General features: G+C 37.6%; 1 protein-coding gene across 2 annotated transcripts in view; it reads left to right on the top strand.

Moving 5' to 3' along the window:
• The window catches only part of FRAS1 (Fraser extracellular matrix complex subunit 1), a 423,789-nt gene that overhangs the window by 323,757 nt on the left and 74,735 nt on the right, over positions 1–25,297 (top strand). For both annotated transcript variants that reach the window (XM_019720206.2, XM_074324419.1), the window contains 9 exons: positions 1,922–2,053; positions 3,293–3,418; positions 5,390–5,637; positions 11,891–12,039; positions 12,247–12,409; positions 14,036–14,171; positions 17,881–18,071; positions 19,096–19,249; positions 20,431–20,694. In XM_019720206.2, the coding sequence (XP_019575765.2) occupies positions 1,922–2,053; positions 3,293–3,418; positions 5,390–5,637; positions 11,891–12,039; positions 12,247–12,409; positions 14,036–14,171; positions 17,881–18,071; positions 19,096–19,249; positions 20,431–20,694 (1,563 nt within the window). The remainder of the gene's footprint in view (positions 1–1,921; positions 2,054–3,292; positions 3,419–5,389; positions 5,638–11,890; positions 12,040–12,246; positions 12,410–14,035; positions 14,172–17,880; positions 18,072–19,095; positions 19,250–20,430; positions 20,695–25,297) is intronic.

Genomic DNA, 25,297 nt, shown 5'->3' with positions numbered 1-25,297 from the left:
GAATCTGCTAGGAATCTCCTTGAGGAGAGTTTTGTGAGAAAGAACTTTAAATTGGGCACAGAATGAACTAAGGCAGCAACAAGTGCAAGCCCTGGTATTAACCCATAGAACAAAGGACAATAGTTCATTTGGCTCATCAGCTGAGACAGAAAGCTAATATTCTTGACCTGGCTGCTTCAAGACAAGCCCAGATGTTCTAAAGAACCATCTTGAGCAAGGAAAATACACAAGGTGAATGAAGCCCACAGGCAGCGTCTGACCCAAAGAAGCAGTTTGTTTCTCAGAGAAATCAGAAATGTTGCTGAAAGAGAGGGCTAGACTTGTAATTGCTCACATTTTGACTGTAAGCTGTCGTGTTTGCTTATAAAACCCTACACCCGCATGATATATTTTCTTGTTATGTTGTACGTACCAGAAAATAGCTGTTTTCCATTTACTTGCAGAGGCAAAGACATACCTTCGTTGTACTGTCAGCTGTGTGATATGACTAAGTTTCAGGGTCTTTCCTTTCCTCTTCCATAAAGTAAGGATGTTGAAGAGCCTCTTAGGTATCCCCCACTTAAAACTAAAATCAATGTAAAACATTAAAAAAATAAAATTATATTTCATAATTATTTATTTTTATTTAACATAGGGGTTCTTAATTTAGGTTCCAGGGAATTCAGAGAATGCTAAATCCACTGAAACTTCTGAAAAATGTGTATATTTGTCTCCAAACTCCCATAAGTTAACAATCATCTGTCCTTATCTTTGATGAGCCACAGAGAAGACTGAGCATAAACAAAGAGTCAGAGGCCATAATTTTGAAATTTGACTGAATGAATGGAGCCATAAAAGCCTTCATTCTTACAGGGATAATGTCTTCTCTCCTTCAACAGGGCTGTTTGTAGATTTCTCTTGGACATGGAGTATACCTTGTAAAATCCAGCCATATCTTTTAGACCTGTTCTCAAGGAAAAGACAAACCTAAAATCTAAATGGAATCATTATTAGGAGTCACTGAGCAATACTTTACTTTGCTAACGTAGAGGTCAGATTCCTACTCACTTGTTACTGAGTCCAGAAGAAAGTAAAGAAGGAAACCAGTGTCTTATAACCAACCCATGTGCAAACATACCACACATTTAAAATAATCAACAGGACGGTTTTCTCAGTTGCCACTACAGATAAATACATTGATGAATTCACAGTGTAGGTATTCCTTAAAACCTGGCTTTTAGAGATGAGAGGGTATGTTAAGTTATGAGAAAGTGGAAATAAGGGCCAAAGATCAGGCAATTCTGCTTTCATTTCCCTCAGGTGATCAGTTTTTATTTACTTGGGTGCTAGATAACCCAGAAAAATAAAATCTTAAAATCACTGTTTTGTTCACAAAGATGTCTCCCATTAATTGCATTGTGCATAATGACCAGTTAAAAACAAGTCTGGTTATCTGTATGGACATTTTCTGTGCTGTTTAAGTTATTTTCTAATGAGACATAGATATGTCATTTCTAAAAGATTTCTTGAAAAAAAAAATTCTCTGGAACATTGGAAGAAAGAATTCAATCGAAAAATAATTACAGAAATAAAAGCCTTTCCCAGCATCGTCTAACGGTGCACATTTTGTATTCTTTCCTTTCCACCGACATTTATCAATATCAGCTTGTTGTGAAACTTGCTTCTTAGAATGACCTTGTTGTTACTGTCCTTTAGCCTTTTTGTTATCCACAGAAAAAGCTTGGTGACAATAGCTCAGAGTATGTTACTGGCTTGCTAATTTTTTCCATTTGTAAGCACCTCTTCAAAGTATTAAAGTAATCTAAAAAAAGCTTCTGGCTATATATTTATGGAAATAGCCTGAAGGTGATCAGACTACAAGTTGATTTGTGTGTTTCTGTGTGTGTGTGTGTGTGTGTGTGTGTGTGTACACCCCTTCTAGTTTCTGATGGAGAACACACAAGTCCGGAGATGGACCTCACCATTCACTTACTTCCCACTAATGGGCATCCACCAGTGTTCCAGGTCACAGCTCCACTGCTTGAGGTCAGCCCAGGAGGACGCACTTCTATAGGTAAGAACTAGGAGCCTGAAAGAAACATGGTTTCAAAAATGGAACCATATTTCAGCAATAGAGTCCCTGTTCAAACCTCTTTTTTTAAAAAAAATTAAATTTCTATAAATTTCAAGTGTATAGTTCTATAATACATCATCTGTATAATGCATTGCGTGCTCACCACCCAAAGTTTAGTGTCCTTCTGTCACCATATATTTGACCGCCTTTACCTTCTTCATCCTTAAACCTCTTGATGTTACCAAAAAGTAGTGACCTGCTCTTCCAGAACTTGCGTGCATTCTCATCTATATCCTTCCCTCTGCCCATTTCCATGAAAATAGGAGCAGCACAGACAGAATGAAATAAACCCTGTAGAGGCCAATGCTCAGTGATGGAATATAACACAGAATTTATTCTCCAGCCTCCAGGAGATTGATTTGTTGCCATCACTAAAATATAAAGTAACAGAGAGCAGAGAGAGTGGAGGGGAGCAGTTTCAATGACTGCTCTTGTCTTCTATTTAGAAAGTAAAGAATAACAGGAGAAACAACAGATCACAATAACCTTTGGAAGTTGTGGAACCAGTTGGCTCAGTTATTTTGTTTGTGATTTTAGTTACTATTAGTATACTTACTCTTTAGAAGCTTATTTTTTTTACCAAGAACATCTTAAGAGCAAACAGTGGATATCATGATTTTTGTTAAATGTGCTCTACAGATCCTTATCCAATTTCTACATGTGGGTATTGGCCTAAAATTAATTATAATCCAACTTATAAACAAGCCATACATGTATACAAAGACAACTGTCAATTTTACCCTGCTTCTTCTCACTCCACTGATGGCCAGAGCAGCCATTGTTAAAATAATTTGACTCTTCTGTGAATTCAAAGAAAGACGAAGGGAAGGAACAACAAAAACAAAAACAATTTCTGGGAGTATTTTCTGGAAGAAAACTTACCCTATTCATTCACGACTGACCCTTTTCTGGCCTTCCATACCCTTATTTGTATGCGAGAAAAATGGTGTTTTGAATTCAGAGCTACCTACTTATAGGTTAACTTTTGGAAGAACCTACTTGTGTTTGGAATTGACTGTCATCACTTTTCCCTGTTTTGTGGCTGATTGCAATTAAACAGTGCTTTCTTATAATCATCAGACTACCCACAACATGGCTTCCAGCCTGGTTTGTGGTTGTGACATATAGACTACATAGTTTTTAATATCTTCTCACCATGCTTTATTCTCCTGACTGTAGGACTTCAGTTGGTAGTAAGAGATACCAAGACAGCACCCAAAGAACTCTCCTTTGAGCTTCGGAAACCTCCAGAGCATGGCATGATCCTTAAGCACACAGCTGAGTTCCAAGGGCCCATGGCCACAGGTAGCTGCCCAATCTATCACTGACTTGTTTGGAGGATATCTTGTTCTATAGTCAGTTTTTTTTTATCTCAGACAAGAAGTAGAGCAACTTTGTGGGATAAACTATGAGGAGATACTTAGAAAGGAAAAACCTTTAGTGTTTAATCCATTGGCTGAAATATTTGGGACTTCTTTCTCTGTGCCACCACCCACGCCTCAAAACTATGAAGCTATTGCCTCGAGTTGTAGGTGAGACTGGTGGATTTCGGAAACCTGAAGTAAACGCATTTTGAACAAGCTCATATGAGTTGTCAGCTGCCACTTTCCTATGGGTTGTTCATGGACATTTGTTTTCCTTAATTTTGTATGTAAATCTTCACAATATTTATAGCACTGTGACTCTGATAGTGTAAAGTACATGTATCTTCATAAGAAAAGGGAACACATTTTTAAAGTATTATCTAAGCAATGTAACAGTTACAAGTAACACAAATAACTTTTTGCGTTTTCTTCAATTACAAAAAAGTAATACATATTGACTGGAACACAACTAAATCTATTTTTTAATAGTCGGCCCTTATATATCCAAGTGGATATTATCCCTTTCAAAGTAGTCACATTGGGAATCCTATATGCTTATTCCAACAATCTGTACTTTCTCAAAACCTTTATATAATTCCTAATAGCATGTAATAATGCATTCTTGTGAATATCCCTACAGAGAGAGAGAGGCCAAGTCTTTGACCTTGAAAGTAGATCAAATTTGTAAGAACAACCAGTCATCATTTGGGAGTCACAAAAGCAGATTTTAAAAATTTTACTGAACAAAAGAAGTATCATTAAAATAGATTTCTAGTATCCTAAGGGAACTACTTTAGGAGCATAACAGTCATAACCCAGTTTCTTTAACACTCTATTTAACCTATATTTGTGTAATTAATATATGAGATCTAAAGATGTTTTTAAAATATTCTTTTTAATATATTACAATAAATTTATAAGTTTTATTACTTTTTTAGCCATAATACCACTAGCACCAGTATATCACAATAAAACAATGTTGGAAGAGAAGGCTTAGAAAATGAATTGAGAAAATGAATAAATTCCTTACTTTAGTGACATAACACCAGTTATGAGAGTCAATAATCTATCAGGAAGTAGAGTTGGATATAATATCCAAAAAGAATAGTACCTCGACTATGCTCTGTGGAATTTTGGGGGGACTATGGCACTAAGTGGCATTTTTCATAAAAAGGGCTCCGTGACCAATTTTGAGAGCTTTACTATTGTATATTAAAGATTCTAAAAATTCTAAGAAATTCTGCAGTATAAGTATTTTAATTTTAAATTTTGTTTAAACCTATTTTTCCCAAACTTACATGACCTTGAAACTTTTTTTTCACACAACACCTATCAAATCCATCATGAATTAGTACTCTAGACTTAAGACAGTTTGGGTTTCTAACTTCAAGTACATTTTTCAACTTTTAGATATTTTTTAACTTAAAAAAGCTTTATACTCCCAATTAAAACAAAGACCTCTGACAGGTTCATGAAGCATAATTTATTTTCTTAACTTTTTCAAAAAATGTTCAGTATCAAAATTAGATTCTAGAAGGACTATCATAAAGTATAGAGGCTTGTCCTTCATTTTCTAGAACTAAGAATGATGACTAGATCTTATGTTTTGGCTCAATATGGTTAAGAAGTTAAGAAAAAAAATTAGAGCCGTCTCCAGTGGAATGAACAACCTTGTGAAAACATTGAGCCTCCCCCCTTTGAGAAGCGTTGGAGGACAGGCTAAATAACCCTTTTTCAAGAGTTGTGTAAAGGGAATCCTATATTGGGTGGGTGATTGGACTAATTAGCTTATATCTCCCAGGGTTTATGATCCTATATGTACTTTGAAATCCTGACATCAAAGGTGTTCTATAAATTAAAAGCATCATTCCCAGAAGTAATTGGGTTTGTAATTTGTTTTATTCTTTCACAGGTGACACTTTCACATATGAGGATATTGAGAAAAATGTTCTGCAGTATCTACATGATGGCTCTTCTGCCCGGGAAGACAGCATGGAGATTTCAGTCACAGATGGCGTTTCAGTGACAACAGTGGAAGTGAGAGTGCAGGTGTCACTGTCAGAGGACCAAGGGCCTCGGCTGGCTGCTGGTGCCTCTCTGAGCATTACCGTTGCTAGTAAAAGCACAGCTGTCATCACGAGGTCACAGCTTGCTTATGTTGTAAGTGCTTACACTTGTCTGCTTGTTTGCCGCTGCATCTCTGACTGGGCTGTCTAGAAAGCAATGTCATAGCCGAGTATTTGGGGCATCAGGTATACAGCCACATAAAGAACTGTTTTCTCAATTTCCCTATGGTTCTACTCTGAAGAAAAGTTACACTCTTTATTCCAACTGCTCTCAATGTCTCATAAACAGACAGTGAATGCGTAAACCTTGACAAAAACACAGTGGGTACGTGTAGGGATGGGTGATTGTCAACAGAAAGAGTGCCGATGTCAGAAAAGCCAAACTTGCCATATTTTAAGTTCCAGCCATAATATTTCAAATGAGATTTTTGGGGAAAGAACATTTTAGAAGAAATTAGCTGGTCAGTGATGAATAAATATTGGTATTTCATGGCCCACTTTTCTGAGAGAAAGCTCACTTTTCACCAGCTGTTGTCTCAGGCCCAGCTCTAGACAGAATACTGGCCTGCTCCTGTGCCTCTGCCAGATTTCCTAGGCGAGATTTCCGACTCACCTCCATTCCATGCTGCGGGAGAAGGAGGGCGGTTAGGGGACCAAGGGTAAATTCAGGAACTCTGGGTCTGTTTGTTTCTCTGTTCTGGCCTTAATTTGGTAAGTGGTCCTGGTTAATTAGACTCATCTTCTTTCTTTGATTTTTACCTCAGGAGCTAAGGATAATGAGGCTAATTAATTTTATTTTTCAATTACAGTGTTTCCCTGAAAATAAGACTTACCTGGACAATCAGCTTTTTTGGAGCTTATCAGTCTTTTGGAGCAAAAATTAATACAAGACCCAGTATTATATTATGTTATGTTATGTTGTGTTGTATTATATTATATTATATTATATTATATTATATTATATTATATTATATTATATTATATTATATTATATTATATAAAAGACCCAGTCTTATTTTACTATAAGACCCAGTCTTGTTTTATTTTATAGTAAAATAAGACTGGGTCGTACATTAATTTTTGCTCCAAAAATCTCATTAGAACTGATTGTCTGTCTAGGTCTTATTTTCGGGGAAACACTATGTGTTATGAACTCTCTATGTAAACATAATAACGAGTAGTTTTGACAAATGCCTTGAAAATATGAATGATTATCTGAATAGTAATCATTCTTAGTATTGAATTTTTCCTTTACTAATTTTTAAAATTCCAACCAATGAACCTGGGCCTTTAAATAGAAAAGAAAATCCCAAAAAACTATATATTTTTAAGTAACCTTTCTCTGGGCTGAAGACTCGCTATAAAATCTAGTCCTGAATAGTAGCATGAAAGATAAAGCATTGGCCTGGGAACAATTGCTTCAATTGCTTTTGCACAAATTTTCCCCTCAAATTGTCTTTTCTTAAATTATGGGAAACTGCATTGCACCCCGATTCTTCTCATGGGTCTAGTATAGTTTCAGAATAGCTTTGATTTTGTTTTTTTCTTTTGTTTTTTAATTGACAGGTGATTTTTACCATAGGTTATGGTCTTTTGAATCTTATGAAACTCATGAATTCATAAGAATGTATGAATGCAGATTTAATCAATAGATCACCAAGGCTTGAAAAATGTTTGACAGACCAAAATTGCACTCCAGGAGCAGCTCCTGCCCATTAACTGCATATCATAAGCTGCATATCAAAATGCAAGCCCATTGGCAACTGAACGTGTATTTTCAGAAATTGATTGAATGTGAATTAACCCACTAGAGCAGAAAGACTCCAAAAGAACTCTTCTAGCCTGGTGAAAGCATAGCATGTTTTAAAGACTTAGCTAAGTTATATACTAACTTTCTCCGAGGGCTGTAGAGGAATTTTATACTTAGTGGAATGGGGAAAATTTTTTCCAGGTATACATAATTAGTGAGTTTGCAGTGAACATCCAGAAAAGTTGGAAAATCCATCTGAAATCCTGGTCATAAATGAAGCAGAATATAAAGGTGTAGGAGCAGGTGACCTGTTTTTAATCAGAGTATCATTAACTACAAGATGGTGACGTGATGTTGGGAAAGACAAAGAGCAGAAAAGGGATTCTGAATGACTTGCTTCTTAATGGTGGTTTCCAATACACAAATTTGCTCTGCACTGCAAGTAAACAAGTAGGGGAGGGATGGTATCGGTTTTGTAGTTAGAACAAATGGGTTTTAATCCAGGCTCACCACTTACTAATGTAGTAACTGTTGGCAAGTTACCTAACTCTCTGGAGCTCAGTTTTGTCATCTACAATATGGAGAAGATGATATAAGACTAATGTTAAAAACTAATAGCACTGATATACACCAGTCAAAGACAGAATAATTCAAAAGATGATACCCTCTATAATAACATTACATGACACATCTAGGAATAAATGTAACAAAAGATGTATGAATTCTAGGGACAATTGATGTGATGAAGGACTATAAAGAAAATCCAAAAGAATTCTCTTGAAATAGTATTAGAAATTAAAGGAGAATTTACCAACAGACCAAATAGATTTAAAAAAAAAAAAAATAGCATTGCTATACATAAGCCAGTAGGGCTGGCCTGGTGGCTCAGGTGGTTAGAGCTCCATGCTCCTAACTCCGAAGGCTGCCGGTTCAATTCCCACATGGGCCAGTGGGCTCTCAACCACAAGGTTGCCGGTTCAACTCCTCGAGTCCCGCAAGGGATGGTGGGCTCCACCCCCTGCAACTAAGATTGAACATGACACCTTGAGCTGAGCTGCCTCCCGGATGGCTCACTTGGTTGGAGCGCATCCTCTCAACCACAAGGTTGCCGGTTCGACTTCCGCAAGGGATGGTGGGCTGTGCCCCCTGCAACTAGCAACGGCAACTGGACCTGGAGCTGAGCTGCGCCCTCCACAACTGAGATTGAAAGGACAACAACTTGACTTGGAAAAAAGGCCTGGAAGTACACACTGTTCCCCAATAAAGTCTTTAAAAAAAAAAAAAAGCCAGTAAATGTAACTAAAAAGATGATACCACTTATAATAGCATTATAAAAGTTATGTTCATTGAACTAAATCTATCAAAAAAGCCAGGTAGTCTTCCTGCAGGGAAAATGATAACACTTAAGTGACAGACATTTTTAGAAGCATTAAATAAATGACATGTTTGCCAAAGTCACAAATAAGACGATTTAGTATCAAAAGATATCAGTTCTCCCATAAGCTGATCTTTCCATTTCACTGAGATCTAATCAAAAGCCCAATGGCCTTTTTATAGCTCTTGATAAGCTGATTCTACAATATATAAGGAAGAATAGAGGTCCAAAATTCTAAAAAAGAATGATGGCAGGACAGGGGCTTGCCCTATCAGATATCAAGATTTATAATAAAGTTGCAGTATTTAAAGCAGTGTGGCACAGGAATATACTAAAGTCTAGAAACAGATTCACACATTGGACTGTAATATAAAACGGATATAGCAAGCCAGAGTCATGGACACAGGAGGAACTATTTAAAACATGGATCTGAACAAAATGAGTATTCATATGGAAAAACAAAGAACTTGTGTTACTACCTTATACCCTACTCAGATATGAATTGTATGCAAATCAAGTACTTAAATGTCATAAGCAAACTTTTACAATACTTTGTAGGATATAAGTGAATATATTTATGATATTGAGAAAGGGAACAATTGCTTAAACTAGAAACAAAATATTACTATAAATAAAAGATTGATAAATTTGACTATATTAGAATTAAATTTATGTTTCCCCAAAACACAACATAAATACAGAAAACAGACAAGTTAAAAATTGGGGGTGAATATATATATATATATATATATATATATATATATATATATACGTTTGCAACACATATAACCAAAGACAATGAAGAAAATATAAAGAACATCTACAGATCAAAAAGTAAAAAGATAATCCAATAAAAAAATGAACAAGAGACATTGGCAGGAGTTTCAGAAGAGGAACTCATAGGGCCAATAAATATACGAAGAGATATTCACCTTTTTGTCATTAGGGAAAGCAAATTAAGAATATATACCATTATATACCAATTCAACTGGCAGAAATATAAAAATCTGAAAACTCCAAATGTTGGAGAGGAAGTGGACCTATAGGAGGTTCTTCACATTGCTGGTGGAAGTGTAACTTGGAACAACAACTTGAGGAAAGAATTTGGCATTGCGCTGTGAGGATGACTAATCATATACCCTATCCATTCCATTGCTAGATTCCTATCCAAGAGACACTTTCACATGTACACCAAAGGATATGCGCAAGAATGTTCATAGCAATATTATTTATAATAGCAAAAATATTGCAACAAGCCAAATGCCCATCCACAGGATAACACATGACTTGTGGCCTACTTACTGTATGGAATATTAAAGAGCACTCAAAACAGATTAGCTATACCTACACAAAACAATACTGATGGATTCTAGCAGTCTATTATTAAGTAAACAGAAAAGTAAATCCCCTAAGAGGAGAGTCTAACTCCCTTTCACAAGTAGAAAACAACAAAAAAACTAAAAACATTTTGTAGTAATACATCAAGCTAGATCATGAAATTCAAAGAAATGAGAAATAAGATCCAGGGTGATGGTAGGCCCAGGGACGGGATAAAGGAGAAACACATAGTTAAATATTAATAATCAAAGTTCTGGTCCTCGTGTTGAATGGTGTATCAATAGAGGTATAAATAATAAAAAGAAAATGATTTAATACGAAATGGATAAGAAGGTCTTTGAGTAGGAAAATTACATAAGAACAAGGTCTATATTCTTACGATTTTTTGTACCCACAGTGTCTTCGATATCCCAAAATAGTAATTTCTTTAAATTATGACACCATTTTCAGAAAAAAGAGAAAATCTAGCTGATCTCACACTTTTTCAAACTCAGCCGTCATTTGAGATGTGAAACATTATAATAACATGCGTGACATGAAATAAGCATTTCTTTGCCAAATTTCCCGATGAGGAATTTAGAAGAGATTCCTTCTAATCAAGAGTCAATTAGTGTATCGCCTTCAGGAAATACCTTAGAACTCTCAACTGTCTTTTTAAAATTCTCTCTCAGGCAGTATTCACAATAATAGTAGGAAGTAGTCTTTTGGAAGCCTGTATATTGTATTTGACAACCCATGTGGAAAAATAGAGAAACTTTTAAAGTATAAGTTTAGGGGAAATTTTCTGAAGTTTTTGCAGCTTCAGTGAATTTGAGTTTCCTTCCTTGTTAGTGTCAAGTGATGTGAGGAAATATGGAAAACTCTGTGATCTTGCCTTGAGGCTCTAAACTGCCAACTTAAAAAGGCCCCTGGGGCTAGAAATGAAAACTGACTGAAACCTGCTGCCCCCAGACTGCCCCGTATCAATGCGCACATTCCTGATCCAGTACCTCAACAAACTGTACAACATAGCTGTGAAAATTTGCACTTGAGAGTACACTGAACTATGCAATATTTGTCTTCATTGTTGCTGTGGTAAAGTGTAAAGCTCCCCAACGTTCATAACACCTGCTCTAAAGGATGAATGACAAAGGGAAACTTTCCAGGAAGATGTTGCCTGCCTCCGAGGTATTTCCAAAAATATCCTTGAAGGAGTACGAAATCGTTCATTAAGACATTCCGTTTTTGTCCATGAAGAAACACAGAAAGCCAATTTTACTTCTCAATAAACAATGCAGAAAGGGAAATGGTCCTTGTAAGAGGTTCATTCCTGATAAAGTGAAATCTGTAAGATTCCCTAAATTCTGTAAAACTTAAAAATTTTATTGTGTAATGTTAAAGTGTGTCATTGGCTGAGCTAAATAATTTCCATTCTTTCTTCATCACAAAATTCTCTTTATCATTGTATTATATGTTATAAGGGAATTTTACCTGTTTCTAGAAAGCAAACCATCCTTAGAAACTCTAGAAGAAGCCTACAACTATTTTTAAAGATGACAGGTTTCTGACAATGTTTTGTTCTTCACTAGGTGCTTATAATAAAAACAAAACCTCGTGTGGCTCTTATAGTGTCAGTAGGGCATCTCTTTGTTTTATGTCCCATGCCTAAAGTGCATTTCACCACTATTATCTTGAGCTACTCCTGAAAGAAGACATTATCAAAGAGACATTTTAGGAGGAATAAATACTGGGATTTTCATGCAGATTGAAATGGTATTGCTTTGTCAGAAAGGGAAAGAGACTTTATCAATTAGCAGAGAAGGAAGCACCCATGATCTTTAACTACTGGAAGTATTTATTTCTGCAAATGTGCATTTATGTCTTGCCTCATATTTGCCTGATTAGGATGATTCTTCCCCCGACTCAGAAATCTGGATTCGGTTAAGTTCTCTGCCCATGTATGGTACTCTCTTAAGAACCTCAGGGCCTCAAGTGGAGGAAATCGCGGAGGTTTCCAATTTCACAATGGAAGACATCAACAACAAGAAAATTAGGTAAGTAGCCATTTTGTATTACTTGACAGAATTTTTATTTTCTTTGACAAAACTTTTTAAATTGTATTAAAATAGTTAAGCAACTAACCAGCAGTTCCCTTGAAGGATTATATTGTGTCTGGCCTCATTTTTAAACAAAGATGCAGTTATCTTACTCAGCATGATCGTGTAGGTCATTCATTTGCTTCTTCTCTTTGGCCTCTGTAGGTACTCAGCTGTGTTTGAGACTGACAATCATCTGGTTACTGATAGCTTCCATTTCTCTGTGTCTGATACGGATCACAACCGTCTGGACAATCAGATGTTTACCATCATGATCACCCCTGTCAGGAATCCACCGCCAGTCATTGCTTTTGCTGACCTTATCACGGTAAACAATTCTCAGATCAATAAGCAGTGAATGCTACAGAGAGCTGGAATCTGTAGCGATGTACATAAAGGATCTCTACCTAAATTGGCTGCCAAGTTCTTCCCCCAAACTAACTAGTCAATAACATCAAGATATGCATGGTTTTCAATCATGAGTTTTTCAAAAAGTAAGAAAATAATTATATGCAGAAAATCAAATCATTATATCCACATTATTTGGTCAACAGATATTTAGGTGCCAGATATAAATGCTAGATGTGCATAGTATTTTGTATACCATGCTAGATATATATAGTAGAGGAAGTAAAATTAAAAATGGAATCTAATGTTTGTAGCAACTATTAGGTTGGTGCAAAAGTAATTGCAATTTAAAAGATAAAGAATAATTGCAAAAACCGCAATTACTTTTGGACCAACCTAATAAAACGTGGGGATTTGGACAATATCCCCAAGTCACTCCTTAAATCAAGTTGATACTTATCACTGTAAACAGTGTTGACAATTCCTTGGGGTAGGGAGGGTGGGAGCTAGATAATGTATCCTAATCTTGAAATTACCCAGACCTGAGTTCAAATGCCAGTTCTGTTACTCAGTAGCTGAGTGACCTTGGACCAATCATGTAATCTTTCTTAGCCTCCATTTCTTCATCTTTAAAATATTACTATTCCTATTACATAGAGGATTGCTCTGATGAGTAATAAAATAGCATTTAAAAAAAAACACAAACAAACCAGTGCCGTACTAGCACATGGTAGGGATTCCATGAAAGTTAATTCACTTTCTTTGTTCTGCTCTCCACACATACCAAATGCCAGAAACTCAGGAGATTTTCTAGTGTTGTCGAGCACCTGAAAATTGACAAAACTGAGTTATTTCTAAATGGTTCTGATATTCCACCCGTTTTCCCATTTCTACAACTTGGGGCAATCATTTGGACATTCTCCGTTCCCAGAGTCAGGGTGATCTTCCACTTTGTAACTTGTCAATCTTCCTACATTTCCCCAAGAGTTGTTCAGAGTAAAGGAACTTGGTCATATCCCACAGGCTAACAAAATAACACCAGGCTCAGGTTGCAGAGTCAGCATACCAAACAGGGCCCTCGAGGAGAAAGAGCCAGCAACTGCTTTTACTTACCCTGATTTATTATCCTCGTTGACATTAAGATAAGCACTAGCTTTCAGGGATGGTGAGCACTTTTCTGTCTGCACACCTATAAATACACACTGGACAGGAATAAATCGGACTTTTATTCGGGGTGGGAACACCTATAGGACAGTTACCCTCATGGTATCCGAGGGCAGACTGGATGATCGTTCTCTACCTGCGGGCTTTTGAGTGTTGATGTGGAGGGAAGGCAGCCATCCTTTGGTGCAGCCATGCCGAGGCTGGGGATTAGAATGGGCCAGAGATGCTTTATAACCAGGTCCATCATTGAAGGAAGCATGACTTTGAAGGGAGACACAGGTGTCATCATGCCTGAGTATCACTTTGAGAGGAGCTGAAAGATTGCCTGGCTTCAGCCTCCTCAAAGCAGTGAAATTGGTGCTAGAAGGTCATTTTGCAATTCAGTTCTTTTTAAGGTATTATGTGCAATGGCCCAAGGACTCTGCAATCTTTTCCTTCTTAGGTTGAAGAGGGAGGGAGAGCCCCACTCTCATTTCACCATTTCTTTGCTGCTGCTGATCATGACAACCTCCAGGGAGATGCTGTCATTAGACTAAGTGCTCTGCCCACCTACGGCTGCATCGAGAACACAGGAACAGGTACCAGCAGGGGCTCTGCAGTAGAATTGTTCCAGACCCACAAAGAAGGGAGGGTGCAGGACGGGTAACTGCCTCCCATTAAACCTGGGCATGGAGAACTAAGACGGAATGGAACCATATCAAAGAAATGGAAGGAAGGAAGGTTTCATCTACTCAACAGAAATTTGCTGAGCATTTTCTGTGTGCCGGGCACTTTTTGAAGCATGAGGGAAATATCAGTAAACAAAACAGACAGAAATCCCTACCTGGGTGGTTCCTTAAATCCTGGTGGAGGGGAGACAGAGAAGAGACCTAACAAATGAGAAACTTGTGTGCGATGTTAGGAGGTAAATCCAGGGAAAAAAGTGGAGCAGCGTAAGGGCATTTGGAGTGCCAGCAATGGGGATGTAGGGCCTTGTGGATTATACCCGGAATTGAGTGCCAAGGAAATAAAAATTTCTGTCCTTTTATTGTGAGGCAGCTGCAGTTCAGCTGAACCACAGCTTGTGTCTGGGCTCCCTCTAAGTATCTGACATGAATTGAAATGTGTACTTGTCTGTCTGTGACCCTCTCTTCCACATCCCTCCCCTTTCACCATCTGTCCTGGACCCCCTGCCCTTGCTGGTTATCACAGAGAAGGAGAAGACGCGTGATGTCCACAGGGCCCCTGAGACCGAAGTGACTGGCAGTTGAGACAGCTCCTAGCAGGTTACTGTGCTGCTGTCTCTGCAGTGAGATTCCTGAATGCCTTGCTTGGCTCTAATTGGTGTCCAGCTAGCAGCTCCCACAGAGAGGCCATTCATTAACCGAAGGTGTCTTTGGCCAGCAGGGTGCCTGGTTTGAGCCTGGTTACAGAAACTCATTTACGCTGTTTCCCCGAAAATAAGACCTAGCCGGACAATCAGCTCTAATGAGTCTTTTGGAGCAAAAATTAATATAAGGCCCGGTCGTATATTATAGTAAAATAAGACCGGGTCTGAGAAAAAATTAATATAAGACTGGGTCTTATAGTAAAATAACACTGGGTCTTATATTAATTTTTGCTCCAAAAGATGCATTAGAGCTGATTGTCTGGCTAGGTCTTATTTTGGGGGAAATACGGTAGCAGTGGTCATGCTTTCCTATAGAAAATCTTCGGTCTTTTCCCCATCTTGCCTCTCGGTGTGTGCGCTTAGATTTGTTTATGGCTGAATTAGATTTACCTCAACAAAGGTTTATGTTAGATACAATGGGTGTAAAGCTGAATGAGACACAGCCCCGGCCTTGAGTGGGAGACAGATATGAAGACTGGTAAGTTATGATAAATAAAATGCCAGGACAAGGAAAGGAACAAAGCACTGAGAAAGTACACAGGACAAAACAATTCCTTTTGCCTGGGAAGGCAGGAAAAACTCTAAGGAAGTGACTTTTGAGTTGAAACTTGAAGGGTTAGTGGGAATGAGTCGCCATGGGCAGAGAGAAAATGGCATTTCTCGTAGAGGGAAGAGCATGGGCAAAGGTAGGAAATCAGGCCTTTTCTTTTCTCCAGATGGTTTCTCATTAAGCCTTCCTGACATGGTTTTATGTTCACCTGGAATGCATTCAGAGGAGTTTTCCACTAGTCCAAAAGTCAAATTTCTGGCAAGCCTCAGCCCCCCTAAAAATGGTTCTTAAACTTTAATGTGCCTAGACTCACAGGGAGGGCTTGTGAAAACACAGTTTCCTGGGCAGCAACCCCAGAGTTCCTGTGGGAGGAGGTTGGTGAGGCCCATATACTTGCATTTCTCACCAGCTCACAGGTGATGCCATTGATGCTGATCCAAGGGCCACACTCGGAGAACCACTGCTCTCCGTTAGTATGAACCTGGAGTAAGGAAAAGATGTTCAGGGGGGCAAATAATTGTCCCAAGGCACATCACTTAAGGACCCCCACCCTTTGCTCGGTGGGTGGTAAGAACTGAGTCTGTTTTATATACATGAAGCTGGCTACCTAGATTCAGAATCCAGCTGATCAGAAGTACATCCTTTTAACATTAGAAGAAGCAGCTTAAACTTCTTACCAGCAAGATGAGAAGAAACAGAATAATTATGTTGTTAAGTATAAAATCTAACAACATGGCATCTGTATTCATTTAGTAGCAGCACAAAAAGGACAGGGCCCCCTTGATTACCTCTCGGGCATCACTGCGTTCCAGGGCGATGCAGTGGTAGGTGTTCAAAATGACAGCCTGCATGCATCGGAACTATTTAATTTGCACATAGTATATTCTGTTTAAGAAGGCAAGGAAACACATTAGTAAGAATGATTTACCTGAAAAAAGTAGAAAGTGCAGTTTTAAAAATTGGAAGGGTTGATGCTGAAAGCTTCAGTAACAGATTCACTTTTTGAATAGCTTGTTTTCCAATGACAGAAAACAAGTCATTATTCTATGTGAATATATATTTAGGCATCCTTTACTTTGCTTAGGCTATTTTTGACCCAAATAAAGAAGCCACATTTCTAATATTTATAGTGATCAATGGAAAGAAAAAATAAAAATTTGAAGGAATTATAGGAGTTTCTTCTGGAAAACCTGAACTGAATGTCCTAGGATTAGACACCTCTATGCTTTTGGTGTCAATAAATATCAAATCTAAAGCTTAAAGTTTAAGGAAATTCATGTCATTGAAAAAGAAAAAAAATATTTTCTTTGAGTTCTTATTTCAAACATATGATAAAGCATTTTCATTTCTAGTCTTTCTGTTGAGAGGTCAAAAAAAAAAATTGTAGACACTGTCTACAAATCAGGAAGTCAACTGATCGTCTTATTTATGACCTGATCTTTGCACAGGATCGTGGAAGAGAGAAAGAGAAAGCCTTGTTGCTTTCCTATCTTCTATCTTTACTTTTCTTTGTTGATATGTCCAGGGAAAGTTCGAAGACACAGGGATTTCTTTTTTCTCCTCTCTTTAAGAGAAAATGTGGTAACAATTTAAAATCAATCAATTAGAGAGACTCGGTCCATGCAAGAGGCAAGTCACACATCACATAGACGCTGCCTCCCATTGGTCGTTTACAGTGCTTGGGTTTGGCATGAAAGGAATAGTTAACCAGGGCCAGCACTTCCTATGGAGCTCTGAGTGATACTTGAGCATCTCAGTACCTGAATAGCACCTGAGCTCTAGATGGTTCCTGAGCATCACAATAGCCCTGGTGGACCATCCCAGGGGCTGAGCTCTGACCCATGCAGAGGTTTCCTTAAGGAACTTAGAGGTCAAATGAAGACATGCATAAGGAGATACTTCTTAGATTTAAAAAAAAAAATAACCTTTTCTTATATAGAGATAGAGGGTTCCTCTTGCCGAATATACCAGGTAGAATGGTCTTGAAATTGACCAAAGCTTAAGGTAGAACCTTTGCTATTATGTCATTACTTGCCCCGGCACTTACTGTATCAAAGATTTCTAACAAAACTACCAGTGCTTCTATGCTATATAAAATAACATGCTGAGTTCTTTCATGCATATTATCTCATTGGTTTTTCTTGAAATAGCAGGGCAGGTATATCCATTTATAGATGAGCAATAATAGGGAAAATGGGATTCGACCCCAAGTCTTCCAATTCCTGGTCTTGTTCTCTTTCCACACTACCATCTTAATCCTCAAACACATTTTCATCTTTTGTTGATAATGCTGTCATGTTTCCTAGTGCAGCCTAGTAAGCAGGAATTGATGGATTAAGGTAAAATTTCTCTCTCAATGTTGACGCAGGTGATCGTTTTGGCCCTGGAACTGCCAGTGACCTTGAAGCATCGTTCCCTATTCAAGATGTTCTGGAAAACTATATTTACTACTTTCAGAGTGTTCATGAAAGCATTGAGCCAACCCATGACATTTTTAGTTTTTATGTAAGTGATGGAAACCGTCGTTCAGAAATCCACAGCATCAATATCACCATCGAGGTAAAGACTTTGAAAGTTGGAAAAGTTGGACCTTTGACCATAATGTCCACCATTAGATAACTTTATGTAAACTCTAAAGCAAAGAAGATTGGATTTGATTTTCAATTTTAGAGGTCAATGTAAAAATATAACCCTGACCTATAGGAAACTTATAGAATGAAGGCTGGCATTTGGGGATTGTCTGACTTGGAAATCTGAATATCCATTTCAGGGTAAAATCTATTCTTTCTGTGTGAAAACAATTTGTGAGGGTCAGACAGAGAAACCTTGCCAGTTTCATATTTAAATGAAAACTAACATATGACTATTTTCCCCTGAAATTATTGTATATGGTTCTATGTGCATACTTGCCTTTTCTTAAGTTTTTAATGTGTTTATTCATTAAATTGTAACATCAAAGAAATGTGTTCCTTGATGCTGTATTTATTTTCATTGGAGCAACTATATAGGCTTGCTCTACCACCCCAGGGAGAGAGAAAGATAAAAGATAAAACTCGGAATGGAATATCCTCTGCCTTGGAAAAAATAAAACACGTGGTACCCTTGGCACTCTTCAGGGACAGTGATGGAGTGGGGCTGGTCTGGGGGCAGGGACACAGCTTTAAAAACCCACACTTTCAAATATGGTGTCCTCCCTTAGATGCTGTGATAGGCTTAGGATTTTCTAAGACAGTTCTGATTTCAAACAATGTGCCCTTTTATCCCCAAAATCTACTTATACTTGTCTAACTACTTGTCCATATTTTTTGTCCTGAAAATATGATCATTGTACCTATGGAAAAGATCTGAGAAGATTTGCATAGACTGTCCACTCATTTATTTTCAAGGGGACATTTTGTTTGTGTGACTTGCTCTCCTTTCAAACTAATTATTTTCATTGGGAATTAAAAATAGTGACCCATAAATGTCATTTTGATAGTGAAAGTTGATGCTATCGATATGATATTACTTTCTCTGAATAATGTGCATGTATCTTTCTTAAACCAGTATCTGTGTGAGACCTAATATTTTATGCTTTAATCAGAGGAAGAATGATGAGCCTCCCAGGATGACTTTGCAGCCCCTGCATGTGCAGCTGCGCTCAGGAGTGGTGATAAGCAATTCTTCCCTGAGCCTGCAAGACCTGGACACTCCAGATAATGAGCTGATTTTTGTATTGACAAAAGAGCCTGACCACGGTAGGACACAACTGCTATATAAAGCTTCTTAATTGAAATGCCCCATGGGTTATTAGAGGAAACACAGATTTCAGCTGATTATTCCTCTGTCTTCCCTGTATATCATCTATTCTTTGCATCAAAGTATAATCAAATTCACAGCTAGCTAATATTCTTTGGGGTCACAGTCAACACCGGTTGCTCTAAAAGCCTGAATCCTAGGCAATTGGAGTTTCTGAAATTCAATTCAGCTGTTTTCTTGCTTTACTATATAACCCCAGGCAAAACACTTTTCATGCTCTGCATGTCTTCTTCTCAGGGTAGGCATTATTGCTTGGTAATCCTAGTCCATCTCGTACAAGGAACAGTGTGGCTGCCTTGTTACTAATTGCCAAATGTGTTCACTTAAGGTTAGAGGTGTGTTAGATGTCTTTATGAGTTTGTCCCTTTTGCCAAAAAAAGCACTTTTTCCTGATTAAACCAGAGGTAAAAGCCACCGTGGGAATATTCTACCTGCTTTTCTAAGTGCCATCCCTCTGGTGTTAGATAAAGCTCTGGAACTTTCATCTCCCAAGGGGTGTCTTCGTCCATCCCAAGGACCATTGATCTTTTAAAGATGAAAGTGTTGCTGTTGGTGTTGCATTTTAGCTCACCTTCATTCATTTTCACTTTCTTTAATGAAGCACTTTAACTGTCCAATTACAGTACACATGGCCCTTGAAAACAGAAAACTGTCTCAAACCAAAGATGCTTAGTATCTTTCTGAATTCAAAAGGAATTCAAAACATATTCTTATCTCCCATCCCAGATGCCCTAGGAGGAAGGCAGCAGGTAAACAGTTCTATTTTCACTTTGCAGAAGGGAAAAATAAGGTTTAGATAATGAAATGAGTTTGAATTCATGGAGGGAGATTTGGTTTCTAAGCCATTATATTACCACATCCATCTGGGTCTCCTTAAGAGATTTTTAACCAGGAAAGTGGAACTTTATCTTCTTTATTTGTAGATAAGGCCACAGGGAATCACCCTGTGCTTATATATAAAATGCTAAGCTGTTGGTTATTTATGTGTGTGTGTCACCAAGAGCCTCTGAGGCAATTGACATTCTAACTAGCCTCAGAATAATTGATAAAATCAGTCAATGTTTTGGTGCCCTATATATTCTACCATTGTTTCTTTGTTTTTCTTTACTTCCTTCCTCAGGTCATCTACTCCAGAGGAAAAGTGCATCTGAGCCTCTGGAGAATGGGAGGATTTTAGACCAGGGCTCATCTTTCACCTACCAGGACGTCCTGGGTGGCCTGGTTGGGTACATTCCTGGTGGTCCTCATGTGGCAGTGGATGAGTTCCAGTTCTCTCTCACTGATGGCCTCCACATGGACACAGGGACGATGGAGATTTACATAGATCTGCCTACGGGTGACACCCCCTACTTGGCTATTAACCGAGGCCTACAACTTTCAGCAGGTACCAAAGGCATGGAAGAGAATGGCTGTGGTTGTTTGTCAGTGTGTAGTACTTCCTTCCATGTAAGTGCTGTGGGAGGATACTGAAGTAGGTGTTCAGAGCTCAGGGAGACTGGAGTTGGGGAGAAGTGTTATTTTATGAGTGACAAATGTGAATCTCTGAAATTCTTTGGACAAGATACCTATATCTGTGAATTTGTGAAAAGACTCAGAAGAGTTTATACTATTTCCAGGGTCCTAAAAAGTCTTAATTTATCTAAACACGCATGGCCCCGGTTTCTTAGAACATTGCCACTGCCCAACAAACCCCACAGAAAGAAACAACAAAAGAAATCTATCAGGATTTTCAACATGCTTATTTAAAAAAAAAAAAAAAAAAAAGGCATAGAGGGACAATTGGGAAGCCATTATGCACTTAAAAGATTATGCAAATAATTGGGAATCATTAGAAATGGTGTCTGAGGGTCTAACATTCACACTTTTGCCTATGTATAAGCAACAGTGAGAGGTCTGTGACAAATGTCAATCTTTTTTTTTTTTCAATTAAAGTTTATTAGGGTGACAATTGTTAGTAAAGTTACATAGATTTCAGGTGTACAATTCTGTAATACATCACCTATACATCACATTGTGTGTTCACCACCCAGAGTCAGTTCTCCTTCCATCACCATATATTTGTTCCCCTTTACCCTCATCTACTACCCCTCTCCCCCCTTACCCTCTGGTAACCACTAAACTATTGTCTGTGTCTATGAGTTTTGGCTTCTCATTTGTTTGTCTTGTTCTTTTGTTGTTTTTGGTTCATATACCACATATCAGTGAAATCATATGGTTCTCTGCTTTTTCTTTCTGACTTATTTCACTTAGCGTTATAATCTCAAGATCCATCCCTGCTGTCACAAATGGTCCTATTTCATCTTTTCTTACTGCCGAATAGTATTCCATTGTGTATATATACCACAATTTCTTTATCCATTCATCTATCGAAGGACATTTTGGTTGTTTCCATGTCTTGGCCACTATAAACAAAGCTGTAATGAACATTGGAGCACACGTGTGGTTATGTATAAATGTTTTCAGATTTTTTGGGTAGATACCCAGATGAGGCATTGCTGGGTCATACAGTAATTCTATTCGTAATTTTTTGAGGAACCACCACACTGCCTTCCATAACGGCTGCACCAATCTGCATTCCCACCAACACTGTATGAGGGTTCTTTTCTCCACAGCCTCTCCAACACTTGTTACTATTTGTCTTGTTGATGACAGCCATTCTAACTGGGGTGAGGTGATAGTTCATTGTGGTTTTCATTTGCATTTCTCTGATGATTAGTGATGTTGAGCATTTTTTCACATGTCTATTTGTCATTTGTATGTTCTCTTTGGAGAAATGTCTCTTCAGGTCCTCTGCCCATTTTTCATTTGGGTTGTTTGTTTTTTTGTTGTTGAGTTGCATGAGTTCCTTGTATATTTTGGATATTAGTCCCTTACCAGAGGCACTGTTTGCAAAAACCTTCTCCCATTCAGTTGGTTGCCTCTTTATTTTGTCAATGGTTTCTTTTGCTGTGCAGAGCTTTTAAGTTTGATATAGTCCCATTCGTTTATTTTAGCTTTTACTTCCCTTGCCTTTGGAGTCAAATTCATAAAATGCTCTTTGAACCCAAGGTCCATAAGTTTAGTACCTATGTTTTCTTCTATGCAGTTTATTGTTTCAGGTCTTATGCTTAAGTCTTTGATCCATTTTGAATTAATTTTGGTACATGGTGACAGATAGCAGTCCAGTTTCATTCTTTTGCACATGGCTTTCCAATTCTGCCAGCACCATTTATTGAAGAGGCTGTCTTTTCTCCATTGTATATTTTTTGCTTCTTTGTCAAAAATTATCTGTCCATATTTATGTGGTTTTATTTCTGAGTTCTCAATTCTATTCCATTGGTCTATGTGTCTGTTTTTCTGCCAATACCATGCTGTTTTGATTATTGTTGCCCTGTAGTACAAGCTAAAGTCAGGGAGTGTGATACCTCCAGGATTGTTCTTTTTTCTTAAGATTGCTTTGGCTATTCGGGGTTTTTTGTGCTTCCAAACAAATCTGATGATTTTTTGTTCTATTTCTTTTAAAAATGCCACTGGGATTTTGATGGGGATTGCATTAAAGCTGTATATTGCTTTGGGTAATATGGCCATTTTAATTATGTTGATTCTTCCAATCCATGAGCACGGAATGTCTTTCCATTTCTTTGTATCTTCTTCAGTTTCTTTTAAAAATGTCTTATAGTTTTCAGCATATAGGTCTTTCACATCCTTGGTTAAGTTTATTCCTAGGTATTTTATTCTTTTTGCTACAATTGCAAAAGGAATTGTTTTTTTGTATTTCTTTTTCTGAGATTTCATTGTTAGTATATAGGAATGCAGTGCACTTTGGTACGTTGATTTTGTAGCCGGCCACATTACTGTAGTCATTGATTGTTTCTAATAGCTTTTTGGTGGAGTCTTTAGGGTTTTCTATATATAGCATCATGTCATCTGTAAAGAGTAACAGTTTAACTTCTTCATTCCCAATTTGGATGCCTTTTATTTCTTTCTTTTGCCTGATTGCTCTGGCGAGGACTTCCAACACTACGTTGAAAAGCAGAGGTGATAGGGGACAGCCCTGTCGTGTTCCTGAACGTAGAGCAAAGGGCTTCAGTTTTTCACCATTAATTATGAGATTAGCTGAGGGTTTGTCATACATGGCCTTTATTATGTTAAGGTATTTTCCTTCTATACCTATTTTATTAACTGTTTTAATCAAAAATGGATGCTGTATCTTGTCAAATGTTTTTTCTGCATCAATAGATATATCATTTTTTGTCCTTTATTTTGTTTATGTGATTTATCACATTCATGGATTTGCGTATGTTGAACCATCCTTGCGCCCCTGGGATGAACCCCTCTTTGTCATGATGAATAATCTTTTTAATGCGTTGTTGCATTCGATTTGCTAGAATTTTGTTTAGGATTTTTGCATCTGTATTCATCAGAGATATTGGTCGGTAGGTTTCTTTTTTTGTGTTGTCCTTATCAGGGTTTGGTATCAGGATAACGTTGGCCTCATAAAACGAGTTAGGGAGTACTGTCTCTTCTTCAATTTTTTGGAAGAGTTTGAGCAGGATTTGTATTAGAGCCTCTTTGAAGGTTTGGTAGAATTCACTAGTGAAGTCATCTGGTCCCGGATTTTTGCTTTTGGGAAGGTTTTGGATGACTGATTCAATTTCGTTGCTGGTGATCAGTCTATTTAGATTTTCCAGTTCTTCATGGATCAGCCTAGGAAGGCTATATATTTCTAAGAACTTGTCAATTTCTTCTAGGTTATTGAATTTGGTGGCATATAGTCCTTCACAGTATTCTTGGATGATCCTTTGTATTTCTGTGGCATTCGTGATAACTTCCCCTTTTTCATTTCTGATTTTGTTAATTAGTGTCTTCTCTCTTTTTATCTTAGTGAGCCTAGCCAGGGTTTGTCAATTTTGCTAATCTTTTCAAAGAACCAGCTCTTTGTCACATTAATTTTTTCTATTGTCTTTTTGTTCTCTATTTCATTTAGTTCTGCTCTGATTTTTATTATTTCCTTTCTTCTGCTGACCTTAGGTTTCATTTTTCCTTCTTTTTCTAGTTCTTTAAGTTGTAATGTGAGGTTATTTATTTGGGATTTTTCTTCTTCCTTGAGATAGGCCTGTAATGAGATAAATTTCCCTCTTAAAACTGCTTTTGCTGCATCCCCAAAATTTTGGTAGGATGTATTTTCATTGTCATTTGTTTCTATGTATCTTTTGATCTCTCCTCTAATTTCTTCTTTGACCCAGTCGTTCTTTAAAAGTATGTTGTTTAATCTCCATGTATTTGTGTTTTTTCCTGCTTTCTTTTTGCAGTTGATATCCAATTTCAAAGCCTTGTGATCAGAGAATATGCTTGGTATGATTTCAATCTTCTTAAATTTGCTGAGGTTAGTTTTATGTCCCAATATATGGTCTATCCTTGAGAATGTTCCATGTACACTAGAAAAAATGTATAGTCTGATGTTTTAGGATGAAGTGCTCTATAAATGTCAATTATGTCCATTTCATCTAATGTGTCATTTAGGGCTGCTATTTCATTATTTATTTTCTGTTTGGATGATCTATCCATAGCTGTCAATGATGTATTTAGGTCCCCTAGTATAATTGTGTTTTGGTCAATTTCTCCCTTTAGTTCTGTTAGTAGTTGCTTGGTATATTTCAGTGCTCCCTGATTGGGGGCATAAATATTGATGACTGTTATGTCTTCTTGTTGTATAGTCCCCTTTACCATTATGAAATGTCCATCTTTGTCTCTTGTTATCTTTTTCACCCTGAAGTCTGTTTCATCTGATATCAGTATGGCTACACCTGATTTTCTCTGGATACCATTTGCTTGGAGTGTCAATTTCCACCCTTTCACTTTGAGTCTATGCTTGTCCTTGTAGCTGAGATGTGTCTCTTGGAGACAGCATATGGTTGGGTTTAGTTTTTTGATCCAATCTGCTACTCTGTGCCTTTTTATTGGTGAGTTCAGTCCATTTACATTTAGGGTGATTATTGATATGTGAG

Source organism: Rhinolophus sinicus, linkage group LG02, assembly GCF_036562045.2.
Source record: "Rhinolophus sinicus isolate RSC01 linkage group LG02, ASM3656204v1, whole genome shotgun sequence".
In the NCBI taxonomy this organism is placed as follows: domain Eukaryota; kingdom Metazoa; phylum Chordata; class Mammalia; order Chiroptera; family Rhinolophidae; genus Rhinolophus; species Rhinolophus sinicus.
The sequence above is the reverse complement of the archived record's forward strand: the minus strand, read 5'-3'. Positions and strand labels throughout refer to the sequence as shown.